Genomic DNA, 26731 nt, shown 5'->3' on the forward strand with positions numbered 1-26731 from the left:
AGCTCCACCAGATTCCTGTTAATGATTACACCACTACTTTGATTCTGAATTCGAGCAAATTTATTTTTATATCTTCTCTAGTAACATTTCTTGCAATATACCTCAAGGTTCTTACTGTGAATCATGTTCTATCCATGTTCATACTCAGACATAAGCAGACATACTCAGGTTTTGTTTCCTAAGTATTTTGAATGAGTAGTAAGTGGTTTGAAACTCAGCTCAGCTGCTTTCCCTATGCCTGCAGTTGCAGGCACCCTTTTGCTGTCCCATAATTTTTGCTTTGTTTTGAAATACAAGATAATGTGCAGTCTGTGGAAAGCAGAAGCTTGCTTACCATATTCCTGCCCAGCTTCTTTGTCTGATTAGAATGGGACAAGAGAAATAACACCAAATTCACATCCATTCTTTACCTTTCTTATTCTGTTAGCTGGCTGCAGAATATATTCAGTGATATGCTGGTGCTGTACTCACCACCGGGCTGGACAGTGTTTCAAATGTCTAGTCCTTACTGGTATTTTGACAGGTAACATACACAGAGCATTGTAACAGGGTAATATAGCCACAGCTACATGGCTCACAGCCATGGATATATCAGTCCTTATGTCTTATGTATAGGACAATGCTTAGGAATTCAGAAAATCATACTTTTATGAAGCATTTTATGAAAGATGACTATATATAGAAAAAGGAATTAAACTAGAACACTGATTCCCTGTCCCTGAGCAAATAGAAGTGCATTTAACAACCTCATGGTGATTTTTAACCATTAAAGAGGAGCACTGAACTTGAAATAGGAATGAGTAAGGAAAAGAAAGACTGGAAAAGAAATAGTGGGAAGGGAAAAAGTCTTAAATACTGCAGGTGTTTCTGCAGCACTTAGATGTGCTACAAGAAGAAAAGAGAGCTTGTACGAAGTCCTAGAATCTCCCTCCAAAAAATTTAAGTGGCAAGTATATTATCTAGAATTCGGAGAAAAAATAATTTCAAGAATTTGGAGAAACAATAGATCATAAACCACAAAAACATGTTTGATTTATATAATTGTCAAAACTAGAAAATAATTAAACTCATGATGGGTGCACATGATCTTGCACAGAAAGGCAGTGAGAATTTGGAGCCAGGTCATTCACTGACCTGATTCACTGTGAGGGTCATAAGAGTGCCAAGGCTGGAGCAAGGGAGGGAGTGGACATGTGTCACTGGTGAAGGGGAAAAAGAAGTGTCAGCAGCTCTCCTTTAGGTGGGTTGAACTGAAAACTGTATTGTTGCATTGTTGTTTGTCTGCCCAGGATGGATGCCAGGTAACTTCCATTAATCTGAAGAATAGGGCATACAAGGAGATAAGGAATGATAAGATTGACTCCTTAGGCAGTTCAGCTGAGCCTCTAAACTCAGTCAGTACTGCTGTTGTGGTTTAACCCCAGCCAGCAACTAAGGCCCACACAGCCAATCAACCCCCCTGATAGGATGGGGAAGAGAATTGGAAGGATAAAGTGAGAAAACTCCTGGATTGAGATAAAGACAGTTCAATAGGTAAAGCAAAAACCACATGCACAAGTGAAGCAAAGCAAGGAATTCATTCACCACTTCCCATTGGCAGGCAGGTGTTCAGCCATCCCCGGGAAATCAGGGCTCCAGCATGCATAATCATTACTTGGGAAGACAAACACCATCACTCCGAACGTTCCCCTGTTCCTTCTTCTTCCCCTAGAGTTATTGCTAGGCATGACACCATATGGTCTGGAATACCCCTTTGGTGAGTTGGGGTCGCCTCCTAACTCCTTGTACACTCCCAGCCTCCTCGCTGGTGAGGTGGTGTGAGGAGCAGAAAAGCCTTGACTCTGTGTGAGCACTGCTCTGCAATAACTAAAACATCCCTGTATTATCAACACTATTTTCAGCACAAAACCAAAACATCGCCACATACTGCCTACTATGAAGAAAATTAACTCTATCCCAGCCAAAATCAGCACATTCTCCACCACTAATCCCATATCATTTACATCATGCTAAGGTAACACACTATCTGATACAACCTCATTAACCACCACCCCTCTTCCCATCCTTTGATATAATACACAGATGTCATTTGACTTGTCTATGAACCAGCCCTGTAAAAACTCCACAGCCAGAGTTTTCTTCCACATTTCCTAGTACCTTGCATAACCAGTTTTAAAGTTACTGTAACAAATTAAAAAGCAGTAACAATCATATTCAATACAGAGCTCATCTACTATTCGCTCTCTCCACACGCTTTTCATGGTGAGTCTGTGTGTGGGTTTGTTTTCCATGGAAAAACCTCTCTGAGACTTCTTACGTAGTATGACATGTTACACTAAACAGAAAACAGACTGCACCATCTACTCCAAGAATCCGGGAAAGGAACCTATGGCCAGAGTATGTCCACCATTTTCTTCCACAGTGGCAGTGCACATATTTGTTAGGGAAAGTTAAAAGGACATTAAAAAAAGGGTGGAGAGTGAACATGAATCCCTGGGTAGGGCTGGTAAGCAAACCCCTGCTGAGTCACCTGTAGACTGGTGGAAGGAAAGAACAGTTGAGACTATGGGAGAAAGGTGAGAAAAGCATGAGCAGGACAAGCCAAGGAGAGCAACTAAACCTCCACAGAGATAGGAGGAAAGGGTGTGCCGGATTCTCTGCTTAAGTTAATGCCAACTTAGTTTACGTTAATTGCAGACTGTCATTACTTTGCATTAATTAGAGAGATTATATCCATTGTCAGAATTATGGGTCAAATGACACATATATTAGTTTTAGTGTTACAAGAGGTGCTTCTAGTGACCAATCCACTGGAACAGATTTTTGGTACTTGGTACATGATCAGTGTAAGAGCCAGAAGGGTATTTGTCAGACAAATACTTGGCTGTTGTGATTAATTTTCAATAACCTCCCACCTATAAAATAAGCTGGTCTGTATCAACTCTACAGATTTATCCTAAATTAATTTCCAGATTATTTGATGCTGAGATGTCAAGATAAGCTTCTGGGATTCACACACATTACAACTGAGAAAAACAGACGAAAACGCAGGAAAGAAATGAAAAGCTTTCAACACCTCTGTAAACATTCCCTCCTGAAAACAAAACCACTTTGTTCTAGTGCCAGGCAATACTCAAACTGTGGTCCCTTAATAGATTCCTTGTTTACATTAACAATGAAGACAACTGCTTGAGTTTCTGTTATTAAAATACTTCAAAACTTGCTTCTGCAGTTTCTTTCCCCTCATACAACTGAAGAGGAGAGCTTGTTCCTCCCTACTTACGTAGGTAGGCTCTTTTCACTGCATCATCTGGGAAATTCAGAAGTCCTCCAACTTCTATTTTTCAACCTACAAGAACCACTTGGAGCAACCACCTGTGTGACCAACAAACGTATTTACTTAAATCCTTCTGGGTTTTGTGATATTCTCATTTACAGATGCAGTTCCTCCAGCAACCAGTAAAATCTCATAGCCTGATAAGTTTCTAAATGTCACATAAGCCACCTAACAGAGTGACCTGAATTTCTTCTGTACATGTTTTGTTATTACCAATTTCACTCACTCCATGTGGTAGAAAGAGATGCTGTATGGTTGGATAAGCTGAACATTGGAATGCCATTTGAATGTCACTACTCCCTGAAAATCAAAGATTTCAGTCTAAGCAGCAGCAATCGTAACAACTCCAGACTTTGCAAACTTTTGAAAAAAATATCTGACCAATATCTTTCGAACCAGGACAACCTTTACAACAGCTATATAATACTGTGCACTGGTAAATGTTTAGTGAAGTAGCATATTGAAGGTTGACATGCGTTGTTTTAGTCACAAGGAATTATAATGAGTGAAAACTAAAAACTGTCTTAGAAGAAGAAAAAATTGTTTTATATTAGCACTCTGCTTAGCAACAACTCCAGTAAGAGAGACAGGGCAAGGGAAAAAACAGCCTTGACCCCAGTGACACACCTAGTCATCCCAGGTACATGCACCCTCCTCACCTTCACCAGATGAGTATTAAAAGCACTAAATGCCCCCTCAGAAAACTCCTCCCTTTATCAGTAGTCCCTTGCTCTAGTATACCCAATGGGAAACCAGAAACTTTCTCCAAATATTTTAAAGTAACACAAGAAGATCCTGGTATTCTGATACTGCCTTTATGCAGAGGTGGGTGTAACTGAGAAGGGAAGAAAGCTGTGCTACTTCTGACCATCACATGTAGCCCATGGTTGAAGGCATATGCACATTAGTTGCTGAAAGCCTAGTTTGTTGGGTGGCTTGTTTAATTGCTTAAGTAAGACTATCGTATATTTATTTAGTACAGCTAACTCATCATGTAAACAAGCTATCATTTGCCTTCACTATGTACAGATGAATTCATATTCATTATGAGTACTGGCACAGAATTAAACAACGTTCTATGGGCAGGAAATGCAGTCTTTTCTTTTCTCCTGGTCTGCTGAAGCATGAAGATACAGATCTAGGGTGTGTAAACAGCTTACTACTGATTATGAAGATGTAACTTCATTAAACATCCTGGATATTTTGACAGGGAACGTGTTTCATGCCATAGAAGGCCAGTATGTTGGCTTAAGTTACCCCAACTTTGCCATAGTAAGCTACCACTGATTTTAGTCCAGAAATCAAATCCAAATCACACTTCATAAACAAACTCTTTTTTGTTTATTTTATAATAGTAAATGAATGAGCACTAATATACTTAGTGCTAAACAAAAGTGGAACTGAAATAAATTGGAAAAAAAAATTACACCATTCAGTTCAGTAACACCTGAATTGAATATTGTATTATATTCTCCCATTCTTTTATGGGGGAAAAAAAAAAAGTAAATTTATAATTGCAGGGTAGGATTCTGATAAGAACCCAAGGTAATCAGCCATCCAGCCGTGATCACATTTTACAACTAGGACAGCTTCCCCACCTTGTCTCCTTCCCTTGTTTCAGCAGAAATGACAAACATGAGCAGACACCGCTGAACTGAATCTTACCAGGCATGCAGAAGTTCATACTGTCCCGTTTTACACAAATAAAGTCCTTTCTGCATCCCTAAAAATCCTAGTATACATCTTTTTTGTATATAGCTGCCAGATGCCTCTTGCTACATCTCCCACTGAACACCAACTCTCATTCCCTTTCCTATGATGAAGATATTTGGATCCATCAGCTACCTTCATTCTTGGCTGAAGATAAAAATGAACTGAGGACAAATGTTATGTGTATAGCAAGTGCTGGACTGTGAACGTTTTTGTTCATCTTTTACCATACTAAAGGTCCACTGACCTTGGAAAGAGACAGAAATCTGTCCAGAGCAATTCATACTACCTATCTCTGATGCCAAGCTAAAAAAGAAAAAAGAAATACTGACTGTGTTTATTGAAGTATATATTCATTCTAGTTTTTGAAATTATAATCCAGGAGAACTGGAGAAAGCCAACGTTCAAAAAAAAAAAAACATTAAACATATACTGGCAAGCCTTGTAGGCCCAATTCCTTGCTTGTTTCTCTAATTTGTAGTCCTCATAACTCCATGGATGTGAATGGAATTACACAGGAATGATACTGACACGATGTATCACAGTCACAGGCCATAGTCAATCTAACATTCATTTTCTCCTACAAAGCTGGTGTCTGGCTGTCCATCTGTCTGAAATTCATCCTGACATTTTCTATGAGAAGGCAAAATCAGATTATACAGAGAATTTAAAAGTAGATTTCAAGGTTTAACCCCATCCCTAATAAAATACAGGATACAGTCTATGAGAAGCTAGCTTTATGTTCCTCAGATAAGTGCCTAATGCTTCTCAGCGCCACACAGAAGTGTTTCCATGGCATACACTCAGTGTGACCATCTGATAGTGCAGGACTCCAAGGTTATTAGTCTGTTCTTTCTACAAGAAGATTAGCTGCCCCAAGAGGCAACCTAATGGTGGGTTCTTACATATGAAATACTCCACACCTCTTTGTACTTCAGAAATTAGCAGGGGGTTTTGCTAAGGAGCTGCCTGGCACCAGTTACAGTTTTGAATGACTTAGAATAGTTACTTGCATGACATCTGACATTGCATCTGTAAAGCAACGCCATATTCAATTTGTTCCAGGACCTGTTATTTGTGGAGGAGGAGTTGTATTGTATTTGCATGTTATGTTTCTTTATTAGACTGAACCTTAACAAAATACATGTACGTATATCTATATACTCCTCCCGAAATGCAAATACCATTGGCCAGTTTCTGAGAAAGGAAGAGCATCCTCTATTTACCTGTTCATTTGCTAAAATCCCCCAAACTCCACCTTTCTAGAGTCTCTGAATCAATCTGGGACTGAAGCCAAAGTCACCTACTATATAAGAGTGACAGAGCACAGTTGAACTACTCCTCCTGACCAACTTTAGACCTGACATACTTGTGCCAGACTCCACGCAAGATGGGGTCTGGCAGGGGGATATGGGTGCCAGAATGGGCTTTCCTGTTAGCAGTTTGCTGTATCCATCAGATAGGTAAGAAGTTACCCTCTTTTATTGGGAAAAGAAAAAAAATACTCTGTTTAGATCTAGTAATATATTTTAAACAACTATACTCATTATTTCACTTAACAGATGGTTGCATTTAAACAAGATTTCTTTGGTTTTGAGGGGTTTTTTTTAATTTTCATTAAATATTTAATGTCTATCTGTTAACTGGACTGATTTAATTTAGTATTTTAAAAATAATTTAAGATTGCCTTGCACTACTGCATATAACTACATTTCAAAGGCATCCTTGAAGACGAAAACCAAAAAGAACCATTAATCATGTCTTAAAATGTCAGTTTTTCAGTACCACTTATGCCTTACAGAAGTATTTTATCTCTGTTGCATTTTGCATTAGGGTTGATTATGTTTTTTATGAAATTTAAACCACTACAATTTCCAGTTGCTAGATCAGAACACTGGTCAATCTTTTCCAGCATCTTGTCACCTACCAGGAGCCAATATCAGATTCCTCTAGATTTCTTGCAATTTCTTTTGAAAAAGAGACTAGAAAGGCATATTCATGTGGCAGTGATTTTCAGTAACTAATTCTGCACTGATAATACCCTATGCAAAATATATAAAATACTGATGTTGGGTGTGAACAGGACTGGGAGATTTGGCATATGCAATCCATCATTTTGCATGGGGTTTTTTCCTCCTGTCAATATAATACCTATCAGGGCTGGTCTTGGCAGTATTTTTAATATAAGTAGCCCTATTAAGTCAATGGGACCACTCAAATTGAAATTACTTGCATGAGTACAAGCTTGGTAGGTCAGTCCCATTCATGTATAGTAATTACTGCCCTGTTGCAAACGTTTTTATATCTTCTGATTGCCTATGTAAATTTATCTTGCATATCATTTTCAAAACATTAACAAGTGTGAATATACTTTTAGGCTACTTTATAGTTTGTGAAATAAACACTAAAATACTGACAAGTTGATTTAAGGACAAAATACAATAGTCACTTAGAGTACAAGCTTACATTATATGATGTCAGTCAAAAGCATCTTCAGCCATTCATTGAACAAGAAAGTTATTTGTACTGTGCAATGCTAACCTGATAAACTGCTTTGGAAAAAGAGTAGTGGTTAGACAGCGTCCAGCAAACTCCACTTTATTTGAATCACACTCTGTGGAAAATATTTTCAAATGCCCCAAGTGGCTGAAAAATATCGGCCCAATCCCACACTATCTCCACATACATCCCGTGCCTGACTATATTTTGGGTCAAATACAAACTTCAATAAATTGATTGTAACGATAATCGCATATGTGGATTGGCAGCTGGATATGACTTAGTAAGATGCATCCAGAAATATTCTTAATAATTAGGTCAGTTTCCAAATTATCAATTAGTAAATTATCTTGACTATTCTTAAACTGCGAGACATTTCTTCTTATAATGGTCAACAATGTGGCATTGTGCAATTGCTAAATAAACCAATGTAGCTAGAATTTCCTTGGGAATGATGTATTTGCTAAGTAAATAAAAGCCCCTGCTGTTTCCTTGAGAAAAATTAACAGACCAAAATACATGTATATACTATTCTGCTCTGTTAGAAAGGTTCTCATACTAGAATAAACAAACATTCTATGATTCTATGCCAGCTGAGATTCCAATAGATGTGTTGGGTTAGAGCAAATTCTGGTCTATTATTAAAACTTAGAGGCATTTGTCTCACCTGATCAGTACCAATTTTTCTCACCAGATGAATTATAATGATATGAATGCATTTACCTAATGACATTATCTGTGATACTGAAACACTAACACTAACAGGAAATCAAAAATTTGGTTAAACTCTGTCCTAAGTTACTTATTTATACATCACTAGAGGTCACTCAAAAAGTTAAGTGAGAAAAGAATTAAAAGCTTAGGTCTGAAAGAAACTGCAGACACTGCAGCAACTTCCAGATATGGTGATGCTGCTCTGGGATCAGGTACTCAATCTGCTTACATGGTGGGAACGGTCAGGAGTTACATCAGAAAAATAATTACAAGAAAAAAGGTGCCCCCGGTCCAATTGTTTTTAAGGCAAAGGTAGTTGTCCAGCTTTCATGGAGCTATCTGGGCTGAGTTTCCTAAGTGGAGGAAATGGTCAGAAAGGAATATAAGCACCAAAGGTGACTGAGGTTTATGGCACACCCCTGACTTCAGCATTTCTCTTTACTCCACCAACGTGGCTCTCTGTCCAGTGAGATGGGTGTTATGGATCCAGTTCTGAGCCAGTGAACTCTTCCCACCTACTGTATAAGGAAAAAGGGGGCTTAACTGAGGATTTAATTACAGAGGCAGTCCCTCTTTTAAAGAGAAATTCTCTAGACACCTAGACTGCTCATTCACATAATCCTGATGAGGATTCAGATATTAGTAATTTCATCAGCTAAATCTTCTGAGGATTTAGACTTGGCAGGTTACAGGTACATGTTATTCAACATGTTCCAAGCACAGTTATCACATGCTGACAGGATTCAATCCTTCACAAAATAAAGTTGTACCTATTTTTCTTTTATAGGAATTTTTTACTTATATTTACTGATAAAAGACAAGAGCTTAGAGCATTAACCTAGAAGCTCAGGGTCAGTCTTTTTCTAGGCATCAAGTTTTCAGGTCGAAATCCTTCATCTCTCAAAAGTCCTTGCCAATACCTCCACTGGCATGGTATTGCTGGGCGATGCATGCAAAGGAATTAAAAATGTATGGAGTCATGATAGAGACGAGACCTCATCTGGAAGACAGTTCATATAGTTGATCCAGTAACCATTTAACTGGAGGTACAAAAATAATCCTTGAAGCAAGGCACAAGACTAGGAAAGTTTTGATGCAGTTGAGTGTCCTAATCATGTGGTCACATGACCATGGCCTGTATTTTACTCCTCTGTCCCACTGTTTTCAGCACAGTGTCTCAGCTTCAGGTGGTGTAGCAAGAACCCCTGGTCAAATAGGCTTACAATATGATGCTTAAGGTTTTCTGCAAAGAAGATGTGAGTTTGAACCATTTCAGAGTGAGAAGAGGGGTAGAACAAGAAACCTGGTTCTTTTAGTTCCTTCTCCTGGGTTACTGCTCAGGCTATGGGCCCTTGTATTATCATTCAGAGGTGCCTTCTTGCATACAGCTGAAAGGCAAATCTAGATCCCTCACTGAGGCTTTAGATTTGCTCCTGAAGACAAGCCCCTATGCTTAGGCATGAAAGAAACTGGCATATAAGTGTCTGCAGCCATTATCAGATCAAGCCCCAAGTCCCTTGTTTCTTTTAACCAGTTCTGTGCCTTTTCGTATTATTACCTAGCTATTGCACGACCCTTACATTTTGTGAATTCTTCCTGTAATTGTTTCACCTATTAATGAGATTTAGTGCAGCAGTGAAGGGCTGTGATCCAGTCATTAGAACAAAGAAAGCAGATAAAAATGAAATCTTATTTGAATTTAGAACTGTATTTGTAATAGAAATTCTCTTTCTATTATTACATTTTACCTTTTGGGGGGGGGGGGCTGTTTCTTTCTTTCTGGTGTGATAAAGGACTCTTCCCTTTGTCTTATATAGCTACATCTGAGTCCTTTGATCATATCTAAAAGCTTTGATTTAAAAGTTCAGATATAGGACATTGTATTTAATATGCTTTTTACGATTTATTCACAGGAGCCAACACTGAAATCCAGCAGGAAACAGTGTTGGAGGTTATTCAGCAGAAACAAAACAGTATGTTCATTTATACTGTATATTTGTATTCATTTCCCACATGTCTGCTAAATAATGAAAATGCCTAAAAAAACTCCTTACATATTGCCAGTAATGTCAAATAAAGATAGATGTGTATTAACAAGCCCCTCTCTCTATAAGAATAGTATATTTGATACTATACTAGATAATAGATACCAAATATTAATCACACAGAGTAGTTATATTTGTGTACTAATAGGTAACTAAGAAAACAGATGTGTGTTTGTAGAGGCTGTATGCATATGTGCATGAATATATATACATAATACCAAAGTGGAATATACAAGCACGGTGTTTGGTTCCATATAAACAAGGAAATGAGATCACTTTGGCAAACTGTAAAGTCAGCAGCTGATGTTGATAAATCAAGATGGCATTGATTTGTACCATGTAATGATTTGTGATCATCCTGTACAACAGATTTGTGGTCATTTCTAAAGGGTTTTAGCCCCTTAACAGAAAAATATTTATCAGAGAGCAAAGACGATAATTAAATTTTTTATTTCCTCCTTAGAAAGAGGAGGCTTAATGCGAAGGCAACTATGCTTTTGTACCAGTAACAGGCTAATTTAGTATAGCTTAACCCTTTGACTTATTCAGCGTATCTATCTGAAGCACTCCAATATGCAGAGCTGTGAATTTCTGCCTCTCCTAACACAAAACAGACTTACTTAAAAGGGTCAAAAAGGTAGAAAATGCAGACCATCACAGTTGAAAGAAATTTCTTATGATTTAACTATACCAATTTTGAATTTTAGTATGCACTTTTAACCTATCCATGGCTGTGAAACACAAAACAGGCTTAACATTGTTTCATTAGAACTGGCATATTAATTTTTTAGTCCTTTCTAGATAAATTTTAGGTGCAATTTTGGTATTTTTGGTATTGTTATACTAGTTTTTGTTTTCTTTCTTTTTTTCTAGCTTCTCTTATGGTAAACATCATCTGGCCAATGCTGACAAATCCATTAATAAGACGTAAGTAGAGGAAATCAAACGTATTCAGTAAGTTTTCAACTTCAGGGGATGCAGGCAGAGGAATGTAATACAAATTGGGAAAGAGACTGATAAAGAAAGTCATGGATTATTAAGAAGTGAAAGACAGTGATTAAGAAACATAATATTGAAGTGTTAGCTGAAATGTAGACAACTAATAAAGCTCTAGCTGAACAAAACTATAACCATTTATAGGGAGATATGAGTAACAGATATGAGTGAAGAATAAATACACAGTTTTATAATGGATAGATGGACAGAAAATAACAAATGGAGGTAGGCAGATGGAAACTATTTAATGACGAAATGAAACCTAGAGCAAATTGATTTTCACAATATGAAGGTTGAGAATTTTAAGCCATTTTTTTACGGCTAGTGTTAATTCACAGCTTCCAATCCTGCTCACAATGGTCGCGTGTGCAGCACATGGGGCAACTTCCACTTCAAGACCTTCGATGGAGACATATTCTCCTTCCCTGGGCTCTGTAATTACATTTTTGCATCCCACTGCAACACTCCCTATGAGGATTTCAACATCCAGATTAGGCGTACAGTGGTGGAAAATGCTCCAACAATCAGCCGTATCACCATGATACTTGAAGGCGTAGCTGCTGAACTAACAAAGGATGTTGTAACGATCAACAGCAACAGGTGAGTTTATTCATAACACTTGTTTGGTAACCATAGACTTTTTTTCAAACTTGAAGAGTACTTTGGTGTACTTTGAGGGGTAAAATGATGTTCTTCAATAAATCTGACAATTTTACCAACATGAATAAGTTGCTATTAATTCCTTTCACAGTAAATGAATCCTTCCCTTCAAGATTACCTCAGAAATACAATTTGGATGAAAAATCCTGAGAAGCTGGATCCAAATTCAGATCCATATTTGATGATGTTATACCATCTTATGTTTTAATTGCTTTTCTTTCCATATAACTGCATTATTTTAGAATTCTTACAGATGGTGGATACCACAAGCCTTTTTTTTTTTTCTCTTTATCAAACATCTGGACCAGAAAATATCTAGCTTTCTTTCTGCCTTTTCCCAGAGTTCAACTGCCATACAGAGAATTTGGAATTACTATAGAGAAAAGCAGCATTTATGTCAAAGTTGCCAGCAAAATGGGTATTGTGTTAATGTGGAATGAAGATGACAGTATCCTGGTAAGAACTGCTCCTGGACCTGTCTGCGCCTTCAGAGACCTGAGCTCATTTTTGATTAGGCTGCTCCCTATCTGTTTAGGAGGTTACTATTACCTTCTGCTCTGATACTGTTGAGGAATTCTTTCTTAGTATAAGAGAAGTTTACATCCAGGTAGTCTGAAAGAAAATTACAGGGATCTACACCAAGTGGATAGCAGGCATCTGCTTAAAATAGGGTGAAAAATCACTTCCATTATATCATTAACATATTGGCATTGTTATAGGGCATACTTACCCCTTCAGGTATAATTTTCAGAATTTCACTCTCTTAGGACTTCATTTTTACTATGGATTTGATGTTTTTCCGAAGAAGGAATAGAAAGAAAGAGGCTAAGAGTAATATAGATAATACAGTGAAAATGTAAGTCTGCATCAATAGCATCAATAACTTGAACTCTGCGTTGTAAATCAAATCCAAGCCAAATCTTCATTCTATCACCCAGGTTTGAATTAGATTGCTAAATAAAATTACACAGATCTGATGAAAATACTTAGAGGCAGCAGTTGCAGGTGCTTTCCGTGGTCTTAAATATATTTTAGAATGTTAACACTAACTTCTATCAACTTACTGTCCATTATTTTAGCTGGAATTGAATGAGAAATATGCTAATCAGACCTGTGGACTCTGTGGGGACTTCAATGGTTTTCCAATTTACAATGAGTTCTATTCAAACAGTAAGTTTTTTAAGTAATAAAATTGATTTCTGGAGTCTTCAACTTGCTTTCTTTGTATTCTTTTAACTCTAACATAATCAGCATTCATCTTTCCTATCCTGTTAAATGATTTATTCAGAAGTTACGATTCAATCTCTGTTGAAAAATACGTAGTGCAGAGATCAGGTAATGCGATTTAATACTTTAAGTATAAATACAGTACTGGTGCTAAGAACTGATTGCATATTCCTTGTATGCTATCGTTTATTTACTTAACCAGCTAACCCTGTTAAAATGAGTCAGATTTTAACTAATAACAGAAATAGCTATAGAAATATATTCAATGCAAAAGGCAATTGTGTTGTCTAGTCAGTACATTTATTGTTTCAGTTCTGTCTTAAAATTGGTATATCTACATTTGCCTGCTGAGTTGCATAATTTTTGTAAGATCTTATCTTCATCATTCTATCCAGCATTGGATAGCATTCTATCCAGCATCTATCTCCATTGCCCAAATCCTTGTTTAGATTCTTCTTCTATTCCCTGCATGGGCTCAATATAATCTGAAAACAGTTTGTTATTTTTCTAGTAAAAATCTTAGTTTGCATCTAGATGTAATAGGCTGAGAGTTTTTATCTAATGTTTACTTTTTCCAGGGTGCTGTGCAAGGTAAATTGAAACAGGGATGTAGTGCTTTCTTTGGAAGGGGTGATGATCGAATTTAAAGACTGAAGGGAACTAGCTGCCTTGGCCAGTCTTGGGCAGAATTCTTGAGAGAAGAAAAAGATAAAGCACAGTTGCACTGAACAAAAAAACCCCAACCTTCACTATTAAACTTCTTTTGTGCAGATATTAAGATTACAGCATTGCAGTTTGGGAATATGCAGAAAATGGATGGGCCAACAGAAGTCTGTGAAGACTCCACTTCTACCCTGCCAGATAATTGCACTGATATTTTTGTAAGGATTTTCTTACTATTTCATTTTTCTTTCAAACTTCTCCATATCCTTCTGCAGCCTAAGTTGGGTCAACAGGAAATGCCCTTGGGAGACAGCAACTTAAAGAAGCTTATATGATTCTATAAAAGAATAATTATACAAAGTAACAATACAAATATATTGCTCCTTTCTATTTTGTTTAGTTTGTTGTTTAATTTTTTTCTTCCCAAGGATGACATATGTCAGGAAACATTGACCAGCTCTGCATTTGCAGAGTGTAATCACCTAGTTGATGTTAAAGAGTACATTACAGCTTGCCAAGAAGACTTGTGCCACTCTGAAGAGTCTAAAAATGCCTCATGTATCTGTGACACCTTTGCTGAATACTCCCGGCAGTGTGCTCATGCTGGTGGGCATCCTCTGAACTGGAGAACCTCAAAACTCTGTCGTAAGTATCACAGGAGATAGCCTTAGTTTATGCTCAGTAACTAACAAACAACAAACTCTCAGATGATGCTGAGGATGCATGAGAAATCATAGACCATTCAATATTGCATTTTCCCGAGGATTCTGATGTACAAGTTCCAGCATGAAGATTTCAGCAAAAGAGCTAAGGATTCTAATGTAAACTGGATTAAACAGTATCAAAGACTTATATGGATACTCTAATTGAGAGCCAAAGTATTATTTAACTAACTGGGACAGTAAAAGAAGCAAATAAAGGAGAAAGGAGAAAGAAAGAGGCAGGCTTGCTTGCTGTATTCCTGTTTCTCTCCTTTACTCATGGCTGCTACAGCATTTTTTATTCTTTATTGTTAAGTGATTCTGTCATCACAGGTGTTAAGTACTTATTTATCTCCTCTTGCTTGGTAGTGAGGAGACTGCACCACTGTAATCTTCACAGAGATTTGCACTGAACTAAATGCATACTAGATTCTGGGGTGTAGCTGTCGATACTGTTATCTGCATTTGCTTCAGAACAAAAGCCCACGAGGTACTATTTGCCCTTCCAATGGTATCCGAAAAATGTAAATATACTAAAGCTTTAGGAACTTAAGTTTTACATTTCATTAGCAGTACAGCTGTTCATGTGAAGGTTGCTTTCAGTAGAAACACAGGCCTTGCTGACTTAGTGGGGTCATTACCTTCTTGTCCACACAAATCCAGTCACTGAGCCAGTTTGGCACCAGGCAGTCATGGAAACCACATCTCAACTATAAAATATGAAACTAGGCAACTAAATTAGCAGATTTTGACATCTGGCAGTCAACCTGAAGTTTAGTGTGGTTTTTTACATGTAGCTGTTAAACAAATATAAATATTTTCATGCACAGTGAACCAGAAATACTTTTGACTGAAAAAATCTCTCTCCTCCTTTAAAATTTTAGCCAAGAAGTGTCCTTACAACATGCAGTATGAGGAGTGCGGCTCCCCCTGTGCTGACACATGCACCAATCCTGAACCATCTCAGTTTTGTGAAGAACACTGTATAGACGGTTGTTTTTGCCCCCCAGGCAAGTTAAGTTATCATGTACTCACAATTCTGATCTCAAAGAACAGCAGCAGCTTACCTGTAGGATTTGGGCAGGTTCCTTGGGGTTTAAGCTCCCTTTACTCACAGCTGTAAATGATCAGCATTTGCCATGTCTCAGCTGAGAAAAGAAACCTGAATTAATTGCCAATACATGTGCAACATTAAGAAAGCAGGAAAGCAGAACAGTAAACAGTTCAAGGCCAGTACCTCAACAAGACACTGTGATACAGTAAGTCCCTCTTTCAAAGCAGATGGAGTTTAAGAATATAAAGGTTGAATCCTTCACTGTGTAAACTGGCATAGTCTTACTGGCCTCAGCATAGGTATGTCAATTCACAACAGCTGCAGATCTATGATGATATTTAGGATGTGTAGCAAACAGAAATGGTATATAGGAAATATCTCTTTAATTGATCAAGTTTTTGTCTTTATTTTATTGATCTAGGGACTGTATTTGATGACATCAATAAATCTGGCTGCATTCCCCGTCAGCAGTGCTCCTGTGTTTACAATGGCAACACATATGCCACAGGAACATCCTTTTCAGGGCAATGTCATTCCTGGTAAACTTTGTAACGTTTCTAACTTACTATTTCCTCTCACATATTGAGTTTAATGTTTATTATGTGTAATTGCATCACTGGTAATTGATATGTGTATTTAACTGACCGCTACAATTCCAAAATATCAATAAAGAACATTCTTTGTTTTATTTAGCAACAGCCTTAACAAGCTTTGCACTCTAACTCAAGATGATCAAAGCAAGGATTTATAATGTTTAGATTTCTTACCAGTCAATTAAAATGCTTCCTCTTTGTTTATTTTTTTCAAACATGTGGACTTCTCTGAAGGAATGAAGTTGGCATCACTTATGTATTTGCAGATACTTCTTTTCTGTGGAGAAAGGAAGGGATGACACAATACAGCCTCGATTTTACAATTATTAATCCTGTACCTGTGCACTACCATGTCACCTTAGAAAACATATATACTCCGCATTAGGAATAGACATGGGGTTACATTTCTGTTAGTTTCTGACATATCTGAATAACAAAGCAGAAAAGGTTTTAATTTGTTGTTGTGCTTTATGTTAGCTACAAAACCCAAGCAATTACTCATCCAATACCTGTTGCTGGAGAGTTCACCCGTCCAAAGAAGAAAAACAACTAAATAAGCAAAGTGAATGCATTCCAGAGTCATTCCTTTTAAAGTGTTGCATCACATGTTCACAATGTTTTAGAAAGTCTTAAACCTAGATTTACTGTGTGTCAATCTACAACCTGAAGGAAAAAACAGCAGCAAAATAGCGGAACCCAATTTCACCATAATTCCATATACTCTGGACCACTGTTACTCATTTTACCTAACATGATTCTCTCTCTTCCAGTACCTGTAATGGAGGCCAGTGGCGTTGTGAAAACACGTCATGCCCAGGAACATGTTCAGTAGAGGGAGGTTCACACATTTCCACATACGATAAAAAAAATTATGATCACCATGGAAACTGCACTTACGTCCTTTCTAAGGTGGGAAGCAGATATTACTAGGTCATAAAGCCTTATACATTTACAGAAAGAAAAGTTCATCTCAATTAACACTTTTGAAACTTACCTCTTTTGACATAAAGACATTCAATTGCCTCTCACTTAGCCAGATGTTCACTAGAATATATGCTGTCATTCAAATGGCAATCATCAGTTAACTATTAGACTGTCATGCAACAGTATATGGTGTTAGCTGGGGAATTTCCAATTCCTTGATGTAGTAATAGCTGAAAAGAACTGCCTTTTAAAAGAATTTACTTAGTCTACATTCTTCAGTGTGATTAATCCAGCTTTCTGAGTTGTAGAATTTTTGCCATGTTAATGTATTGTACGGTATTGGGCCAAATGGTACAAGTCTGAAAAATAACACTACTATTTCTGAAGAAAAAAAAAATTGAATTTATATGACTTACATTTTTATTTCATTTCTGGGAAGTTCAAATACAGAAAATCATTTCAAGTCAAATTATATATTTCATTTAGGTTTTGAACCTTTTTTAAACAGATTTAAAATAAGTCAAAAGAAACAGAAAAATTAAAAGTCAATTATAATCAAAATATTTAATTACAGCAATGTACAAGTAATTTTTTTTTTTTATCTTTTAGGGGCTATTTCTGTTTCTTCTTTCCTTTCCTTTTTCCCCATCTGCATGATTCAGTAAAAAAACAAAAAAGCAACTGTATGTTACTGTTCTCCTGAAAAACGTTTTATCTGAAATTTATGTCTAGCATTGATACCACCTACAGAAAAACAGTAGAACTGAATCAAACATTATAAGTATGCATGAATAAAAGCTCCAGATATGCATATCATTAATAAAATGCAAATTCTCACATTGTTCCTAATCATTACAAAAGGCAAAACTGAATCTTCAGCCAAAGAAGGCCAGGCATTCGGGACAGACTGTATCCTCTTCAGAAACAGAAATATTTTTCAGAGTTGAGAGAAAATTTTACAGGGAAAACTTCTGTAATTAAGCCTTTTGTGAAATAACTGTTGGCTTTTTTTTTCAGCACTGTACAGATAGAACATTTGCCATCCTGGTAGAACTACGCAAATGTGGCCTAACAAAAACTGGGACATGCTTAGAGACAGTGACCCTCAACGTGAATAAAGGACAAACTGTAAGAACGCAAAATAAGTATGGGAAATAAATATTGAAAATATGGGAGCAAAAAAGCTAAGCCTTAATCAGTCAGGGAATGGAATTTCTCTCTCAAATGGTCAGCATATGTGATAAGTACATGTTATTTTTAATCCAGTGAAAAGAAATTGATTTTCTAATGAAAATCAGATCAGCCATGAACTTGGCTTTCTGGAAGTTCATTAAGAAAGACACTGTACTCACAAAACTGAAAAAAGCTATTTTCTCTGCCAACTAGATGGAAAAAACATAAGCTTTTAAGTTAGAAACTACAACTGTAAGGGATGTAATTCATCACAAAGATGTGTTTAAAGAGACCAAGATGCTGTAATTTCCTAAGGAGCTGAGAAAGTCTCTTTAAAAATAATTCTTTTATTACAAGAAAAATCAGTAAATGCACAAAGCGGAACGAGGGAGGAGGTGAAGTCTCAAAAAGCCTACCCTTTTTATCTAGTACCTTTTGTATTAGTATCACTGTAATCATCACTATTACTACTCTCTGGACTATAGTTATCTTTCACACAATTTCCTCTTGTTCCTCTTCCTTACCAGCTCATCGAGGTCAAACCTGATGGTGGTGTATATGTGAACTCGATCTACACCCAGTTGCCCATCTCATCAGGTATTTCTTTCTCTAACATTCTGTGAGCAATAACCACAAAACTTCAACTCCACAACCGCTTATTTTCTTAAACTATGGAAAAGGACTGTGAGTTGTTCAGAACCTGCATGGTCATATTCCTCAGTTCTCTTCGGGATATTTCCTGAGTGACACAAGTGCTTTTCATGTAGAAGTAGAAAGTTTGATGTCATGAAGAAATGGGAGACAGTACAAGCATAGGCAAGGGTTCAAACCGAAGCAAACAGCATTTACACTCTCCTGATTTGATCAGTGTAAGGTTTATTTCCTTCTTACTGCCAAAAACTGAACACAGAAGACATCTGCTTACCTCTTCTACATTTCTTTTTTTTTTTTGAATGACCACCCCTGTGCTCACACTTCCTCAGACAGAAGTTTGATTTTTGCTCTTCTGTCTCACAGAAACGATTCTGTGTGGTATCTCTGACCTCCAGATCTGCTTATTTTCCCTTTCCAGCAGTATGGGCTCCAATTTATGCTGTACAAGCTTAGCAAAAGTATTCTTTTTAATGCTTAGTGCCATCTAGTTTTTCCTTCTTAGTCTCTTTGAAGGAGTAAGGAGTAATCTCCATCTGCTTAATGTTGAAACAGTGAATAAAGTTAACGACTTGGTAGCTAAAATCAAATTCTGAATTGTAAATGTTGACTCATATTTCTGATTCATTTTCATAAAGATTGGCTTTATTTCACCTCAGAATTTGCAAAAGTTGTGACAGAAATTCAAGGAGAATAGTATAATGATGCACTGTTTCCAGTATTTGACCTCACATAGAAAGTGACCATTTCGTTCTTCATCTGCAGCTAATGCCACCGTGTTCAGACCTTCATCATTCTTCATCATCATGCAGACAAACTTCGGTGTCCTCGTTGAAATCCAAATTATACCCATGATGCAAGTGTTTGTGCGACTGGATCCTATTTTCAAAGGCCAGACATGTGGTAAGTGAATGAAATATAACAACACGTTGCTTAATGTCTTTCACCTAGTACGAGCAATACAAACTTTTCACTGCTTTTCAACAGGTCTCTGTGGCAATTTCAATGATCTCGAAACTGATGACTTCAAGGTTATAAGTGGAATAACTGAAGGAACAGCAACAGCATTTGCTGATACATGGATGACTCAGGCTTCATGCCCTAAAATCCAGCGCAGTTTTGAGAACCCTTGTGCACTCAGCATTGATAATGGTGCGTGTTTCTTAGATTCTTTATTGTTGCTGTTTTTTATTCCTAAGGAAAACATGTATGTTGTAAACTAAAGATAAGAGACGAAAGACTTACATACTTGGTAAAAACATAGATCTGAAACCAGAAACAAATACTCAAAATGAATGGACTAGGGATAATTCAAAAAGTCAATAGACTTTTCTTAGGAAGAGTCATAGAAAGGTACCTGAAGGAAACTGAAGGAACCTTAGCCCAGAAGCAGGGGGGGGGGGAAGGACAAGAAAAGGAGAGATTTAATGTGACTTCAGAACTGGCTTCACAGCCCAGGGCAGAGTGCTCTTCTGACTAATGAAATACAAAGAGTATTTTTATTGTTTGTTGTCTTCACAGAAAAATATGCTCAGCACTGGTGTGGACTACTAACTGACAAGAAAGGACCTTTTGCGGATTGTCACTATGCAGTGAACCCCTCTGATTACCACATGGTACTTTGTTAGACCTTTTCCCCTTAGAAACAATAGAAATAGGATCATTACAACTAGCTACCAGAAAAGGACTGTTCCAGACATCTCTCTCATCTTAAGCAATGCCTGTATTTTCATTTCTGTACAGCAGCACTTCCTTCTTTCAATGTGTGTTTCTGGTTTTGTCGTAACATTACCTTAATTCAATTGTCAGCCTTGGCTTCAAGATCCTGACTTACCTGCAAACGAAAAGGCAGCTATTTACTCCTGGATGGATACACACATGCAGTAACAAGTGTATACAAAGGCATGTCAAATGCTTGTTTGAATACCAGTGAATTGTTGTCTCATCAGCTTCATCTCATTAATAACTAGTTGGCACAGAAAGCCCATTAGATAATTTTCAATATTCTGCTATCAATGTGTTGCCAGTCTTTCTTCTCACTATGAATCACCCAGATATGGACACTGGTGAAATGATGTTTCTAGACTGCATACCATGAACAGAGCTTTGTATGCTATTCTGCAGCGTATTTGTAAATATGGTTCAGAGGGACATGAGACTACTAAATGTATAACAGACTTTAAGATCGCTATTTCCCAGTAATAACTGCAGACATCAACTGAACTTCCATTACCTTCATTCTTCCCGGCCAGGCAACTGTAGAGAAACACTGGAAAAGTTTGCTAAAAAATATTGCTAAAGCTGTATTAATGTTGATTATGAGTGAGCATATCTGAAGAGGGATTAGTGCATAAGACCAGAAAGATAATACTCATTTTTTTTTAGACTGACAGTATTACCAGTGCTGAGACTTTATTTTTCTCTGCATTCTTAGAACTGCATGTATGACACATGTAACTGTAAAAATAGTGAGGACTGTCTGTGTGCAGCCCTGTCTTCCTATGTGAGAGCTTGTGCTGCAAAAGGAATACAGCTGGACGGATGGAGGACTGATGTCTGCTGTAAGTACTCTTAACTATCCCCTTTCCTATGAACACACATCAATAAAAACTGCTGGTCAGGGATTACTTTATACTGATTTCTAGATAAATATAATAACTGTTGAGGAAGGGATTTTGTTAAGTGAACTTCTGGAAGTAATTCTCTGTTGTTCCCTTAGAATCAATCCATTGCTAACAAGAGTAAATACAAAGAGATGGAAGACATAGGTTGCCTAGGAAAGAGACTGCTGTTATGGAAGTGCCTCTACCTGTTTCTATGCAACTTTGAATTTCATTACAGCTTTATGTATGACAAGTAACTGTAGAGTAAATGTGACATATTAGAACAACAGCACTAGTAATTCTAACTAGAACACTTGCAAATGAAAGGTCTCTGAAGCTGCATGCTGGGTTCCACCACCAGTAGGTCTGGTTTCGGCATACAAGGAGACATTCAGGGAGATATCTTGTTTCGTACTTCAAAAGGTTTAGAAATCTTGCCAGCACAAAATGGAGGTTTCTTTCTGAAATCTCATTTGAGAAAAGATTTTCTTCTTTGCATACATCACAATACACATGGACAGTAGCTTTTCAGATCTAACTCTGTAAGCATCCAGAAATACATTTACATGAAAGACGCAACATAGGCAGAGGTGTGCAGTATTGTTTACATGTTATTTCTACTGCTGTGATTTCTTTTTTCCCACCAGAAATTACCATCTGGAATTAACAAACCTATTTCATTTTCCTCTCTCAAGCAAAATACACCTCATGTCCCAAATCCCTAAGCTACAGCTATAACATCTCTTCCTGTCAACCCACTTGTCGATCTCTGAGTGAGCGTGATGTCACATGCAACATTAAGTTTGTCCCAGTTGATGGCTGTACCTGCATAAATGGAACTTACATGGATGACAGTGGCAGATGTGTGCCTGCTACAGAATGCCCCTGCTACTACAGAGGATCTCCCATATCATCTGGAGAAATTGTCCAAGAAAATGGGCTTGTATGGTAAGTGAATCTGTTGCAAAACACTCAAGCAATAGCGTATGTATTTTCTCCTTAGAATCTGCTACATTTAAATTGGTCTTAGCCTACCTTGCCTGAATTTCAATACAATGCTGTCTCTTTTTTTTCAACTTTTAAGAAGATGTATATTTCCCTGAGCTTGAAGGGGAATATGCTGTACCACTGAAACATACATAAGTCAATGGGGCCAGCTGAGATCGATCCAAGTGTACTGAGGGAGCTGGTGGAAGTACTCACCATTTTCAAGCATTTATCGTCAGTCCTGGCTAACAGGCGAAGCCCCAATTGACTGGAGGTTAGCAAATGTGATGCTCATCTACAAAAAGGACCAGAAGAAGGATCCGGGGAACTGCAGGCCTATCAGTCTGACCACAGTGACAGGGAAGGTTATAGAGCAGATCGTCATGAATGCCTTCACTCAGGTGATCAGGCCCAGTCAGCACGGCTTTATGAAAGGCAGATCCTGCTTTGACAAACCTGATCTCCTTCTATGGCAAGGTGATCTGCTTAGTGGATGAGGGAAAGGCTGTGGATGTTGTTTATCCAGACTTTAGCAAAGCCTTTGACATCATTTCCCACAGCATTCTCCTGGAGAAACTGCCTGCTCACGGCTTGGACAGGGGCACTCTTTGCTGGGTGAAAAACTGGCTGGATGGCCAGGACCAAAGAGTGGTGGTAAATGGAGTTAAACCCAGTTGGCCTTGGACACAAGTGGTGTTCCCCAGGGCTCAGTGTTGGATATCATATGAAAGCAGCACTGGTAGTGGTATTAAGGGAAACTCCTTCCTTCGGAAGTTCTGAAACTTGACAAGAGAGAAGTAGCTCTCAGTCCCAATGCATGATTTAAGAGATTTTTCGGTTTTTTTTTCTCTCTTGCAGCACTTGCATCCAGGGAAGACTGGATTGTACTGGAGAAAACAATCCAGCTCGAGGTAAAAAAAAAATCTTCTTCCACTTCTCTGTGCCAGGTTCTGGACAGAAATAGTTGATGCAATTGATCGAAAAGATATAATCTTAATGCAGTTTTAAGTAATAGAAGTATTTTTGATTTAGTTATAGTGCAACAGTTATCATAAAAGGCAGGAGTGAACCTAAATTAATGATAGGATTTCTTCTTCATAATGATTTTTTTCTAAAACACTGTGGATTTTTTTCTGGGAATTCAGTGCTCTGAAATGAATCTATTCAATACAGACAGCAATCCTTACTAACTGAAATACGTAATTTCCAAAGGATTTCTAGATGGTTTTAATGGCTAGAGATGTGAAATAAACCCTGTGCCATTTCTTACTGCTCTCACTTCTTTCCTTCCTTTAGTCTGCGAATCTCCCATGATCTACCTAGACTGTAGAAACATCACTGAAGGAACAACTGGAACAGAATGTCAAAAAAGTTGCCAGACTCTGGATATGCAGTGTGTGAGTATTTCATGGCTGGACAAAATGGTGCTTCCAGGTTTTGTCTGTGCTCTTGGTGGTAAAGTAACTGATCTATCTGATCTACTCCAAATTTACAACATAGATACTTTGTTCTTGTAGCAAAAGCCTAAAACCATATTATAAAGCATTAATAATGGGACCCTTAGACAAAAATATAAAAAGTAACATCCAATTTAATTCATAAAATTGGTGTCTACCTTTCTTCAGCTACTGCAGGTAACAGTAATTAGTAGTGAAAATATCTAGGACACATTTTACTTCTTTAGGAGAAAATTACTGGCTATAAACTGAGTAGGAGAAATAATTCTTTCTCATACCATAATGAAATTGGGAACTTCTTGCATACCTAATCATAATATTCCATCTAAATGCATGGTAGCCACATGCCATTTTGTGAATAAGTAACATGGGAGATAAACAGATTTTGATGTAAATCAATCAAATCGAAAAAATATTACGTATTTTCTTCTTAAAGCTCCATTTCATCACCCACTACAAAGTGCAAGGCTTCTTCAGCTAACACAGAGCAAGACTTAAGATTCAATGTATCTTAAATCTCACAGACAGCAGCAGAGTAATCAGGATTTGCATACATAAAACATCTTTAACAGATACATATTCTATTAAATCAATGGCTAACAAATTCCAGTTTGTTCCACTGTCCTATAAGTACTTTGTAGTCCTCTCCCTTTTAAGATGGGCAGCAATAAGACCATATAAAGACATTTTATTTTAATCTTTTTCTATTGTGAATATTTCATTCTGAAATTTTATCTTCTCTTGACTTTTCCAGTATAGCGCGAAATGTGTATCTGGCTGCGTGTGCCCAGCTGGGCTTGTGTTACATGGGAATGGTGATTGTATTCCTGAAGAGGAATGTCCGTGTATTCACAATGAAGCCATGTATCAGCCTGGGGAAAAGATCAACGTTGATTGTAACACCTGGTAAATATTTCCTCAGAAGTAGCATTCCTGGTTCCATCATTTGTCTTTCCAAAGATCTTACATAGTACAGCAGTAAAGAAATACTTGGATTACACATGTCACCAATTGATGGATCTTTCAGTTGTAGACTAAGCAGTATGAGGTGGTTTCCTTCTGATGTAGACAGGTAGCCAAAGCACAGAATAGGAAGAAGTTTTTGGGACTACAGTGTTCATTTCGTATTACCCTGTTTTGCAATTAATGCATTCAGAGTGGCAGAACAGAACTTTGCTTTAATACTTTACATGAAAAAACGTAAAAAACTGTTTTAACTCCAGAATCAATACAACATTTACCAGGGATGAGTTGCCAAACAAATACTGATTTGGTGGGATGTGTCCACACAAAACAGTGAGTTGTTTTATTATTAAAATGTTTTATTCTTATTCCTAGTGTATGCAAGAATAGGAAGTGGGAATGCACCAAAGATCAATGTCTGGGCACTTGCGTTGTTTATGGAGATGGTCATTATAATACCTTTGATGACAAAAGGTTCAACTTCAATGGAAATTGTGAATACACACTAGTCCAGGTACTGACAATTTGCAGTAATAAATGAGACTTAACCTTGACTGTGTCTACAAAAATAATGTATTTTAAAATGTTATTCTCTACCCAGGACCACTGTGGGATGAGTGGCACAGCCAATGGAACCTTCCGGGTTATTACTGAAAATATTCCCTGTGGCAACACTGGGACAACTTGCTCAAAATCTATCAAAGTTTTCTTAGAGGTAAGAAGATCAACTTTGTTCTGTAACTGTTTAGGGCTCAAGAGAAGCCTAGATATCCACTGCATCAAGGAAGTTGGAAAAATATTTCAAGAAGCAAATCAATTTGTAAATTAAGCTTAAATCAGATTGAAGTGAAATATTTGGTAGAGCTTCCCAGCTTTCTATCTTTTCCATTTCCCACAGTATTTTATACCACTCTTGGGCAAACTACAGATTTACAGGAAAATAGTCTTTAGCAGAAATTAGCCTATCATGTCATATTATTTTATTCTGCGCAATTTAGATCCTCCATGACTGCCAAAATATTCTTTTTTGACCTATGCCATTTAAAATACCTTTTACCACAGTTCCAGGAACCTGAGATTTGAACTATATAGTTTTATCGCATTTGGATTATTTGTTTTCATTATATAAAATATGCATAGTATTCTTAAAAAGAGAAAAATGTGTTTAAGAGCACAGCTGCAGCTATCGAGCTCATTTCTAATCATCTTCTCCTCCTGTTTCAGAGCTATGAACTGATACTTGGCGAGGAGCATGTCAGTGTCATAAAGAGAGGACAAAATAATGAGGTGCCATACACAGTCCGCTATATGGGTATGTACTTGGTAATTGAGACCACAAGTGGACTGATACTCATGTGGGACAAGAAAACCAGCATCTTCATCAAGCTCAGCCCTGATTTTAAGGTGCGGAACTAGCAGTTAAATGGCAATTTACAGTCCGGATTTGGACTGTTGTGAATTTTGTCGAGACTCTGCCACGATCCGAAAAAGGTGATGTCTCTAGCATTCCTAAGACATCCCATGTTGGTTTTCATTCCTCTGGTGCCTCAGGAAGCCACGTCATCATTCTGCTGCTCTTCTGAGCTCTGAAGGCAGCTTTCAGTGCCTACTTGGCCTGACAGAACTTGAACTGGCAAACTGCTTTTTTGGACTTCGTTAAAATTACCCACTGAACCTTGGTAAAGGTTATCAGACCTTATTAAAATTATACAGATGCATGTGTCAAAATAAATTGAGTAGTCTTGATCTTGAAAGTAATCCATTGTTTCCAGTT

The 26731-nt window shown here is 37.4% G+C and overlaps 1 protein-coding gene across 1 annotated transcript in view; it reads left to right on the forward strand.

The window, feature by feature from the left end:
- The first annotated feature begins 6437 nt into the window (after positions 1-6437).
- Positions 6438-26731, forward strand: part of LOC115606394 (mucin-5AC-like) — a 50792-nt gene continuing 30498 nt past the window's right edge. Inside the window, exons 1-24 of the mRNA XM_030482236.1 lie at positions 6438-6510; positions 10174-10233; positions 11179-11232; positions 11640-11901; positions 12303-12417; positions 13041-13131; positions 13960-14069; positions 14280-14496; positions 15437-15562; positions 16028-16145; positions 16970-17108; positions 18141-18251; positions 18824-18893; positions 19713-19850; positions 19935-20099; positions 20469-20563; positions 21382-21508; positions 22246-22498; positions 23396-23448; positions 23834-23934; positions 24749-24900; positions 25333-25471; positions 25559-25672; positions 26182-26361. Coding sequence (XP_030338096.1) covers positions 6438-6510; positions 10174-10233; positions 11179-11232; positions 11640-11901; positions 12303-12417; positions 13041-13131; positions 13960-14069; positions 14280-14496; positions 15437-15562; positions 16028-16145; positions 16970-17108; positions 18141-18251; positions 18824-18893; positions 19713-19850; positions 19935-20099; positions 20469-20563; positions 21382-21508; positions 22246-22498; positions 23396-23448; positions 23834-23934; positions 24749-24900; positions 25333-25471; positions 25559-25672; positions 26182-26361 — 3063 coding nt within the window. The remainder of the gene's footprint in view (positions 6511-10173; positions 10234-11178; positions 11233-11639; positions 11902-12302; positions 12418-13040; positions 13132-13959; positions 14070-14279; positions 14497-15436; positions 15563-16027; positions 16146-16969; positions 17109-18140; positions 18252-18823; positions 18894-19712; positions 19851-19934; positions 20100-20468; positions 20564-21381; positions 21509-22245; positions 22499-23395; positions 23449-23833; positions 23935-24748; positions 24901-25332; positions 25472-25558; positions 25673-26181; positions 26362-26731) is intronic.

This window comes from Strigops habroptila, chromosome 4 (genome assembly GCF_004027225.2).
Source record: "Strigops habroptila isolate Jane chromosome 4, bStrHab1.2.pri, whole genome shotgun sequence".
Lineage (NCBI taxonomy): Eukaryota > Metazoa > Chordata > Aves > Psittaciformes > Psittacidae > Strigops > Strigops habroptila.